This window comes from Salmo salar, chromosome 06, assembly GCF_965601325.2.
Source record: "Salmo salar chromosome 06, fSalSal1, whole genome shotgun sequence".
Classification (NCBI taxonomy): Eukaryota; Metazoa; Chordata; class Actinopteri; order Salmoniformes; family Salmonidae; genus Salmo; species Salmo salar.
In genome coordinates this window covers 33722290-33734144 of record NC_138296.1, presented here as the reverse complement: position 1 = coordinate 33734144, position 11855 = coordinate 33722290, and the positions used below count along the sequence as shown (strand labels likewise).

At 42.0% G+C, this 11855-nt stretch overlaps 1 protein-coding gene across 3 annotated transcripts in view; it reads right to left on the bottom strand.

Annotated features, from left to right (window-relative positions):
• Positions 1 to 401: 401 nt before the first annotated feature.
• The window catches only part of shisa6a (shisa family member 6a), a 61291-nt gene continuing 49837 nt past the window's right edge, over positions 402 to 11855 (bottom strand). For 2 of the 3 annotated variants that reach the window (XM_014203448.3, XM_014203450.3), the window contains 4 exons: positions 7980 to 8045; positions 6818 to 6838; positions 5683 to 5850; positions 402 to 2252 (listed from right to left, as the gene is read on the bottom strand). In XM_014203448.3, coding sequence (XP_014058923.2) covers positions 1624 to 2252; positions 5683 to 5850; positions 6818 to 6838; positions 7980 to 8045 — 884 coding nt within the window. In that variant the 3' untranslated portion in view covers positions 402 to 1623. The remainder of the gene's footprint in view (positions 2253 to 5682; positions 5851 to 6817; positions 6839 to 7979; positions 8046 to 11855) is intronic. The other variant, XM_014203449.3, reaches the window with a different exon arrangement.

The window sequence follows — 11855 nt, the reverse complement described above, 5'->3', positions numbered from 1 at the left end:
TCATGTACTTCATGTGTCTGTTACTCTATAAGTATAAGAGGACACAGTGGGAGTCCACAAGGAAGTCTGGATGAATTCGAAAATGTGGAAGACATTTTTTTTTATATCATTTGAAATATTTGTTCAATTCTAGTTTCTTATGGTTTTTTTGCTTAAAATAATCACTTCCTTTGCTTCTTTTCAAAGAACATTTTGTTAAATTAAGAATTTCATCCTTGTAAAATTTGTGTCCCATAGATTCTGAGGTATATCACCAAAACTGATTCTGTCCTTTGCTTCTATAGTGCTGGTAAATCATCCATGATAAAAAATGACATACAAAGCTGGTTACGGATCAACACCTTAGACACAAGACATAAAAACACAAGCGGGATTGTACAATTAAGAACATGAGTATGGGCTTCCACACAATAAGGCATTGCTTTAATGAAAACATCTGGACATAAAAATCACAGTTTTAATCCTTGCTTAGCTAGTGATGATATTGATGTCCTCTTTGTCGATTGTTTCAGGTACGTCAACACACCTGCAACAATGTAACAATTGTAAACACATAACAACAACTATTATTCTTCAACTCTGATGAATGGAGTCAAATATACAACAATACTGTATATCAAAATGAAAGGAGCTTTTCCCAACTCAAAACAAAATGGATGTGATCCACTTGGATTATATAGCGAGGGAATGAGTGCAGAAAATGAAGCTATTGAAAGAAGCATTAGTTTACATGGTCACCTGTAGAGTAGTGTGCCTACAGTCTAAAGCTGCCAATTAACAGTGGCATGAGGTTGATTCAACCCTAGCCATACACAATCATCCTACAAGCACAGTTACAAAAATATACACACATACGCACACACATTATTGTACATGTTTGTTAGTATCAAGTATTTGTTGAGGGGTTGGACTAATCTGAAATTGTGATCTTTAATTGTGAAAAGACTGTAGACTCTTGGATAGAAACTCAACAATTCCACTTGTCCAGCTCTTCTCATTTAGTGTATAATGCTGCTAATATAGCCTATTTACAATCATTTATGCAACAGAAATTGCCACTATATCCACTAATAAGCTGATATGTGCTGGCCGTTACCAAAAAACAAGAATAAATCAACAGAGAAAAAAAACCATTAATTGTGCTTTTTAACCCATAAATCCACTTCATCATTGAAATGAGAACAATTTCGAGAGGCACCTCTTGAAGTTCTAACACCAGTTAAGTTCAATAAGAATCTCTAAAGCTATAACAAGGACTGAAAATACAAATAGTAAATATATGTATATATTTATAAAGTTGATCCAGTTCCTTTCCAATTCCCCTTTTTAAAAAATATTGTCTTCTTACGAATAACCTCACATAAAGCATTCCTTATGTGTCAACGTGCAAAGCCCTTATGTTGCCCTATAGAGAAAGTACAGATGTCCTTGTGGTTGTTGATTCTAGTTGTGAAAATCCAAATCTGAATGAAACAGAGAGCTTGAGCTGAAAGCAAGAAGGGTTAGTTGTTCGCTACTTTGAAAAGAAGACCTATGGTGAGGTTGCACACCTCTGGAAGTATCTGCTGTTTTCATCTGTTGACAGTCTGTTGACACAGGAATCCTTGGCCAGCCACCCTCTCGTTAAACAGTTACCTCGTTCTTACTGGCCGTGCGGTACTGGTTGTTGTGCTGGTGGCCTGGGATGTACTGTAGATGGTCCACTGTGTGTGTCCGTCGCGAGGCAAACTGCTGCCTCTTGTTGGTGGTCGGGTGGTTGACGGTGAGCGTGTTGTATGAGTCGTTGATGGTAGTGGGATGGGAGTGCATCTTTTGCATCTTAGCGTAGCGCTCACTGCGGTCCATGACAGGTGTGGTGGGCACAAAGTTGATGTCTACATGGGACATGGCCCGCGACATGGCCTTCTCCCGGAAGTTGGAGCGCCGCAGCGACAGCATCTTGTCCGGCGAGAGCAGGGGGTCCTGGGACTGGAGGCGGTCCGCGGAGAGCAGCTGCTCCTCTGAGAGAATGCGGCTGCCGTAGGTAGAGACGCCCATGTTGTAGGCTGAGAGGCCGTAGCCATGGCGTGGGGTCCTCTCTGGGGACAGCACATGGTCCTGGGACATGGCCCTCTGGACACGGTGAGGCCGCTGACGGTGCTGCTGGTGGGGCTCTGTGTTCAGCTTCACCATGTGGGGCGGCTGCAGAATCTGCCGACCTGCCAAGTCTTGGTGTCGCTTCCGCATGTAGTACTCATCTATGTCCTTATCACCTGAGTGGGAAAAGAGGGAGGGGGAGGAGAGAGGGAGAAGGACAGGAGAAACATTACACTCTATATAAAGAATGATTCTATACCTCCTCCTGAGTGGATCAGCTCAGCAGTTCTACTGTGACAACTCCTACAATTCCCTTTTGATTATGATTGCATTTTCTGTCCTTCTGCTTTCATGGGAGAAGGCAGGGGCTCCCTCGCATCACAATAATTCCACTCCTGTTCTGGTGTGGAAAGGACTATACGCCTGCCGCGAGGCAAAACAATCAAACTGTCAGTGTTGCACTGCAGGGTAGCCAGTGGTTTGACTCTGCCAAAAGCAGAGAGGCTCTACAGCGAGTGCCAACACTCTCCTGATGTTAAAGTCATTACATCTGCATGAGGAAAGCGGCGGGCTCCTCTCAAATGACTTTTAAACAGGCTTTTAGACCGGCTGGGCCTGGCAACATCAGATTGATGGCACCCTGAAACTACTGTGACTAACTGTCATCTCTGGGGGTTAGATACCTCAGCGGAAGCTAATTTCCCAAGGCCTCAAGAACACACAGAGGTGGTCTAAAAATGTCGGGACAAGACTGTGCTTGACTAAGATTTGGATGATAAGGATTTTGTTTTGGTATGGATATTTAAACCCTCCTCCTTAGATAGATGCCACGCCTGGATAGAGAAGATCTCCCTTTTTTTCTCTCCATAAGGGATTTATTTTCCCCAGCCATGCTCCCTAATGAAGAAGACCTGGGTTAGGCTTCTGACAATAGCGTTTTGTCTTTTTCTCCAGGGGTCCCTTTAGGTGTGACATTATGGTAAGAAATGTCAACACTGACCCAGAGGCTATAGCTTGCCCACAACAGACAGGACATGTCCCTTAGCTTCATTTAAGTGCCTCTTCGTTGCCAAGAGTTATAAGGATTAGGGTTCAGTTTATCCTAAGCCTATAGATCAAAGATTTAGAATTGACATCATTGCATTGAAAATACTATGCCATTTTGAAATAGGGGTTGATTTCATGTTGTACTCAGAGACATTTCCACCAACTCTCCTCAGATGCTTTAGTTTTGACATTACAAAATCAATTTCAATTTGACATTTTAACTGCTGTTAAAAATGTTAGGCCTTTCGTAAATAATTCACATAGGGCATTAGGCTACATTATTAGAATGAAAGATGCAACTTTGTAACTCTTATCATGGCGAGCATGGAGTCTGACAGCTCACTAAACTAGGCAATCCATAGGCAGGTCAACCTTGTGTGTTTTGTGTCCATGCTCATGATGTTACACAGAACAAATGTATTTCCTTCCTTTTTACTTTTATGTTAAAGAAATATATGCTGGATTCATTTCTTTGCTGCTTCGAATAAGACGTTGCACTTTAACTTGCATTCGATTTTGAGAGGGCATGGGGTCTCAAAGTTGAGGTGAAACCACAAACCTGCTAGCTGTGGCTAACTGACTAGGTATCCCCTTTCCCGTTCCTTACCCTTAATTAAACTAAAGTCTCCACTCTCCCAGATTAAATTCAATATGGTGAGTATATTCATCTGTGGTAGCTATTGATCCCAATACGCCATCATCCGGCCCAGACGGAGCAGTAATCACATAATGCACATACACTTGTAAAAAAACTTGTGAAACATCAATTATAAAGGGATCTTTAGCGGGGATTAAGATAAGGCGTGGTAAGAGAAAGGGGCCCACAATAATATAATTTAGCTTTTTGCTTGGCATGAGGATTAAAGGGGCTCTGTTGTTCTGACGAGTGTTCTAATGCCTTTTAAGTTGATTACAGAGGGAAGGAGAAGACCGAGCCAAATAGGATTCCTGCTGCCTCCTCCCTTCCCCTCCACCCGCTAGCTCCTTGGAGGGTCTGAACAGGTTATTTTAGAGTAGTGTCCTCCATCTCCATCCCTGGCTCCCTCCAGTCCTGTCTGACGGACAGGGGAGAACGAAGGAGGAGGAGGAGGAGGAAGAGTAGGAATCACACACACAGACTACAGTATGTGCATTTAGAATCACAAATGAACCATATTAATTTGATTTTCGTTGTCCTCTCCAGATGGTTTCATTAAAAAAGCAACTCATTATATACGCTTTTGGCGTTTTTCCAAAGCCTCTCTCCTTGCACAAAGCCACAGCATCTATCAGAGGTATGAGGGAACTCTCCTCTCAGAAGAGCTGCCACTGTACTGTAGGTAGGTAGAGAATTGAAATATTCACTTTTCTGACAAATACTTTAGGGTTTATGCGTCCCAGCTCAAACTGCTTTTCATTTAATTGGATTCCTCTCTGTGATTTCAGTGTGTTTACAACCCCCTATGACATTAAGAGAAGACCCCTTGGTTTGATAAGGGAGAGACACAATCTACGATCTAAAGGCATGTAACATACTATGAAGGGAGTTTAAATTGGTGCATAACATGTATGAGATTATTCATTTTTTCATCAAGGTCATGAAATCCTTGGATTATTTGAAGGTCTTATATCTACCCACTGGGCACAGACATCAATTCAACGTCTATTCCACGTTGGTTCAACGTAATTACATTGAATTGAGGAGGAATCAATGTTGATTCAGCCAGTGTGTGCCCAGTGGGTAATGTTTCTATTGAACAGTACTAGATGAAGAAGCAGTACAACGCATTGCTGAGTATAGACAATTCAGATGTTATCAATGTTGTCCACATCAAAGGTTGTCACATTGATTCCCTGTGTCCACACTGAGCATAACATACAAGCCTGCACTAGAATACCACACCCTACTTATTTTAATACAGCACTATTGAACATTCGAGCAGGAAGGAACTAATGCTTTTGCATGACACATGCAACGCAACCAACCACAGGATACTAGAGGAGGAGCATACTGTAGATCATGCAGCTGTCATAGGGGAAATGGAGAATGGTGAAAGTCAAGCCATCATGCAGAGGAAGTATAATGATAATAATAATCGGGCTGACCCAGATCTCATCTCAGAGACATTAGTCCCATCTTGTTGGCGTCTAGACTCATGTGGGTATGGAGAAATGGCTGTTAATATGTCATTACCAGACATTAGCTACATGACATGGGCCACAGATGGAGCCAAATTACACGACAATTAGATGTCAGTCAATGGGTCGGTAGATGGGGACAATGGGGCTGAATCCAGTGACCTTAACATGTGCTTGTGCATTTCAAGAAACCCATCTCACACACAGAGATGTCTTCCTATGGATTCAGCTCATAACCCCAATGACTTTGTGCTCATGACTTATGTTTGCATCCCTGTAACAGGCATCCATACAGGGACAATATTGCATCATAGTACTTGAACGCAATGTGGACTTCAACACAATGTGTTAAGATCAACCTTTTCTCCCCCCTGTGGACTGACGGGGTCCAGGCAGGAGATCAAGCAAACATGATGCTGTATGTAATGAAAGACCACCTACTTAATTTGTGGAGAGAGGAGTATTTACTTAAGTCAGCTTTGCTCATTGCCGCCAGCTCGTAGTTGGGAGGCAGGTGGGTGAGGTTCTGGAAGGAGCGTGAGAAGGACATGTCCAGGTCGTACGGCTCTGTCTGCGAGGTTAGGATGTTGTTCATGCGCTGGGGCTTCTCTGCAGGGGAGACAGGAGAGATTGACGCAGTGCAATCAGGCTACAATCAGACAGCCGACAGTCTGGAGGATGCCACAGAGAGGGGCGCGTACACAGGGGGTCTTCACTGGAGGAGACAGGGGGATACAGAGTGTGGGTGTGAGGAGGGAGTGTGGGTGCGGTGGGGGTATGTGGGTGAGGATAGATGAAGTGGGGACTTATGTTCGACTCTTCTAACCTGGATTTAACATGATTTGTTGTGTGTTTTTTTAAATGTTATTTCAGAGTGCAATTCTGGTGTGCTAGGATTGGTTGCGACTGCAGGTGCTCTCGCCACGCTGGCTGTCACTAGTATGTGTGGCGCCATTGCGGGTGGCTATGCTGCCTGCCTGCTGTGGCCATGGTTATGTGGGACAAGTGGTCATGGCGCAGGCAGCTGGAGCGTTAGCAGCGGTAGGATGGGGCGTTGCCAGTCCTCTGAGGTGCTGGTCAGCAGTGGCAGGTTTAAAAATAGGGCTGGGTGACTACTGTGATAGAGAGGACAGGGACACACAACACCAAGGACCATGTGAAACAGAAGTGAGGCATTCCGTGAGAGACAGAGTGAAAGAGAGTGAGTGTGAGCAAGAAAAGATGGAAGGGAGTAGAATGTGTATTTTGTGTAACAAAGGTCCGGTTCTGAAGCGTTACCACAGATCTTAATGAGATTCTACCATTGCAAACACTGTGTGGCAGCTAACCCAACAAAAAGAGATACTGGAGAGCGAGAGAAAGAGAGCAGAGCAGAGTGAGAAGGTAAGTGAGAGTTTGGTGTGTCACCTCTGGTTCATTCAGTCTGAACAAAAAGGAAGAGTGACCCCCCGCCTTGACCCCAGCAATATACAGGACGTCACTGTCACCAACTGTCACAACAAGAGGTCGACATATACAGTACGTAAAAGAGAAAGGGAATACACATGTACAGCAGGTGTATATGCGTATTACTTACCATGTCTCATTTGTCTGTGGGCTACATAACAAATCCAAGTAAGAGAAAATGGATCAGTACAATAACAAACATTATTCATAGTATGTTTTAATAACCAAACCAATGTGTCTGACATTTTCTGTTTCAAATGAGTTGTTGAAAGTCTATGCTATTTATAATGATCGTACTAGTCAAATAAAGTAAAGTAATCAGATTCCTATGTATTGTGGCCATTCTCAATAGTCGTTATTCAGCTGTGGTTTGATCCACCTTGAAAGCCATCCTTTGTTGTCTGTGTTGGAGAGACCCATCTACTTATGGGGACTTTCAGTCCCTTTGCCTTTGAAAATGTTGGCCTCAAAACATACAATTGGAAAACTATCCTGCCATGAGGTTGGAGTCCACAGCTCCACTGACGTTGAAACAGACAGTGTAGCATGGTGTAGCGTTTCAGTGCAGACCTCTTAGTGTGAAAATCTTAAAATCTTAACTTTGTTCTTAGCCAATTATGTAGGATAGATGGAGAGGCATCTAGCAACAATGCACAAATAGCTTTCCTTTCTGAACTCATGGTGTTTCACTGCAGTGTTAGAGCTGTGACCACTCAATAATTTCATGCTAAAAAGCACCTCTCTTTTCATAGAAAATCTCATTTAGGAAAATAGATAAGGCACAATATAAGTAATTTAAGTTTTTCAATAACTTGAGTAAGCCATACAGATGCCATTATAATTCATTTTCCACAAGACCCCGTTTCATTTGCTATCCAAGCTATTCATTTCCCGTCAAGAAAATTGTTTTGTCCTCACTTGAATTCTAAAATAGCATATTTTGACTTATTTCGAATTTAGTCAAAGTTCATGTGCCGTACTGGAGCTGATAAAACCATGCATTCAGGAAATCAATAAGACCTAATCCTCCCTCAACTTTATTGGGGTAAATGAAGACATCTTTGTAGCATACCCAAGAGCCACTGTGCGTTGTGTGGCAGTATAATCTCACACTTAAAAGGGCATGGTTAGTATCCATAATGTACTTTCCATCTACCATATATCTCTACAGAGGTTTAGTTACTATCTAAACATTTTATTACTCATTGGAAAGAGTGAAATATTAGCAACCAACCACAGTCATATTATATATACTGTACTTATGTGAACATGCAAACCTTAAATATCCTTACCAATTTTAGGTGTGTGGGCCTGGGTAAGATCCAGGTGACTATGTTGATAATCATGTTGGTGGTTGCCTATTGGGAAAACAATGAAAAGGTTAGGTTTGGAAATCAAATGAAACATTACCATAGATTTACATTATGTGCATTTCATGTCAAATAAATGGCTGTTAATACATGACAATATTATCAACTTTTCCCTTTTTTTTGTGATCATTGATTCTTGTAATGCAGGCTAACTGGACACCACTGTGAATGATCACATAAACCTATGTCCTATTGACAGACATTTTAGTAAATTGTCTTTGCGTTTCTAAATTCAAAGTATGAGATCTGTCCAGAGATAGCAGTGGTGTGCTTTGATATCTGACTGATGCTTTATGGGATTCTGTGCATCTTTACTCTACTACACAGTTTTTACATTTTAAGGCAGGCATTTTGTGCTATTCCCTTTTGAGCAACAAAGAATGAGGTAAGACAGATTTCATCTTCCTGACATCTGTTGGACTTCATGTCATGTGAGGGAGTGAATATGTTCCCTTTATTCGATGAGGTCTATTTGGTCAATGTAGAGCACAGCTTCTCCTCTACTACAGCAGCAGATGCAGGACACTGTACCTTATTTGCATTTCAACAAATTCATTGATCGTCCCATTAGAACCCTAAACACAAAAGAAACTCAAATAAAATGTGAACTCTAGAATGTTTAACGTGAAGTGACAGGAGAGCATCTCCATGGCGTAAGAAAAACATTTTCTTTCTTTCCGTTACTGTGACTTGCTAATGGAGAGTTGTGACAGTTACAAAAAAGATGTGTGGCAACACAAGCCTTCATTTCGTCTTCTGGTTTCGGATAAGTAGCTGGAACTGTGCATAACATACATTTTGCAGGGACAATTGCTTCCTGTTGGAGAGATTAATGTCAAAGCAATCAGCACAGTAGGGTAAAGTACCTTGTTAAACTGGATTTTACCACAGTTCTAAAGGAATAGCTTTTTAGAAACAATACAACGGAGTAGAACAACAACATCATCCAATTAAATGGCAATGTACCGGTATTCCAAATCCCAATATCCTTTACGAACATAAAACAAGATTTGTGCCCAATCTCCCTTCACACCATAGCTGTATTGCCCTGTTCAATCACCCTGTTTGATCAAGGGACCAATTACACGATCTTCAGATGGCTGAGCTAAACTAACCTGCTTTGAGCTTGCCAGGGAAAAAGTTTTACACTGAAAAGTAGTTCCCTGCTATCTGCAAACTGTCTAACAATCAGGCCGTCCCCAAAAAAACGTGTTGGAATACTTCAGGTTTCTAAAGGTTGTTCAAAAACTGATTGGAGTGACTGCTCCTATGTCTGCCTTCCTGTTGTATTGGCTTTCCTTTGGCTTTTCATAAACGTTGGTAACATTCCGTTTTTCTTATACAGTATGTGCATCCATTTTGTATTGCATCACCATTGATTATCTTCTCAGAGCGGACCTCCTACAGTTGCACGCCTTAAAAAGTTAAGCAAATGTGAACAACCGCAGATGATGTTGTTTGCTGAGGAACACCCACATCCTGTCTGTTGTGTGTAAGGAGGTGGGAAGATGTCATGCTCCAGGGCTACCATATCCACCCACCACTATGTAAATGCATCAACAATGAATCAGATGTACAGTAGATAAGTCACACGACTCTCAGAAATTCAGAGGTGTCCAGTCATTTCATTCCAGTCTGTAACGTGTCCAGAAATAGGTACAGGAATGTTTGGATGAACATCTGTACTGCCTGCAGGGCTCTGGATCATAGAAATAAGAATGAATAGAACAGGCTTGGAACCTCTAAATCTGGCAATTTTACTGGTAAACTCCTGGCTACACTCGCAAAGACTGCTATGCCCATCCCATAATGCCATCATTGGCTTGAATGGGAAAGCCCACTCTATTCATTCATATTTCTATGCTCTGGAGCCTGTCAATGGAGGGGCTCTGTGAGAATTTGAAATAATGAATGTTGGAGTTATACACATCCGCACTTCAGGTCTATCTACTGTAATATAGCTAATTTGGTATGGCTTTGGTGTGTGAAAGTCTTCATCCAGACGTGACAGGTCAATGCTTTACTTGATACCAACAATTGTTCGCATTTTACCCATTATGAGTCCAAACCGATATCTCTGGTTATTATGAATAAACGTTGTTATTACATAGGAACTACATACATACTACATATCTAATGGTTTAACATCACCTCAACATGTCAAACATGCTTGGTTGAAAATAATGCAGGCATTTTGGGCACTCCTGAGTGAAACCCTTCCAGGTTCCAGCGGCAGGACAAGACAGTTGTTACCCAGATCCATTTCCTCACTGCTTCTGTCAGTGAAACCTGATGGACTGCCTGTAACGATGAGAGCCCACACCATGTAATTACCCTGGCAGTGTGTAAAGTGCCATGTGGGCCCTGCAGGGTGGCTGGCTGGGGCTGAGGCTCACCTCACCCCCTTACACCCTGCGGTGGTAGAGGGAGGGACAGGAGCCTGCTGGGGCAGATGCACTGCAAGAACCTACCATCAACACAGACAGGTTCGGCATGGATGTGGGCTTTGTATCGATATGTGCTGTGACCAGAGGTTCTATTGTGCACAATGCTTGCAGGATGTTTTCAGGGTGTGCAGGTGCACTACAGCAGTGTAGTTGTTGCTACAATTCCAAATAAGTGAATATCCCAGCTCTTCACACATTCAGAAGAAGTCCAGATTTTATACCTTTATTTAACTAGGCAAGTCAGTTAAGAACAAATTCTTATTTTCAATGATGGCCTAGGAACAGTGGGTTAACTGCCTGTTTCAGGGCAGAATGACAGATTTATACTTTGGCAGCTCGGGGATTTGAACTTGTAACCTTTCGGTTACTAGTCCAACGCTCTAACCACTAGGCTACCCTGCCGCCCCGATTGTTAAGTTCAAGATGACTAACTGAATCCCTGTGCTTCAAAAGAAAGAATATTAGTCACTCTACAGACACAACAACAATAAAGCTCAGAAGAGAAGACAAAACAATATTGTGAGAGTAAAACTCACTTCATGAGGCACAATGAAAGCTGACACTTTGAACAGGTTGCAAGGCATGTCTGGATACATCACTGTTGCTTTAAGAAACACTGAGCCACATGAGCTTGAACTAATGCTGGTCTATAACTGTATCTGCCCTACATTGACAAATCTTTAGGGGGTCAGGACATTTTTCATCCAGCTCATCTGCCAATGCCATCACAACGTCTGTTAGTTTTCTGCATCACATAATGCAAAGAGATCCCAGTGATACTTTTTTACACTATGCAATTGTTGTAACAACCATATTGGGAGAGACATAAAAACCAACAGTTACATGACATAAACCAAAAACATGCTGCAACTTTACCAAACCTCCTCCGGTGGCCTGAAGTTTGTTGATCTCGTGAGTTGCTAACAAGGATAAGCACAGATTTATCTGATGTCTCCTTCAATTCGAAAGAAGTAACATCATTCAAAGCTGCCTTTATCCCTGCCTTAGCATCTTATCTTCTTGAAGGATCCAAGTTGAATAGAACAGCAACACCTGGAATCATGTAGGAGTCATAGGAGAGAAGCACACAGTATCCACTTGCAAAAAAAGCACTCTATAGATTGGATATGTAACTAAAAAAAACAAAAACAAACATTTAAAAAACTGCAATTATAATGGCTAAACAGAACCGACCAAATATTTGGCATACAGGAATATTTCTCCCATAACCTACCCAGATAAGATTTGAGGATCACAGACAAATATCAGCCTTTTGCATATCCTTTCTATGGCTGTTTCTATTACTAACAGATGTCTATACTAAAGAGCTCTCATATTCATTGAATAAAAC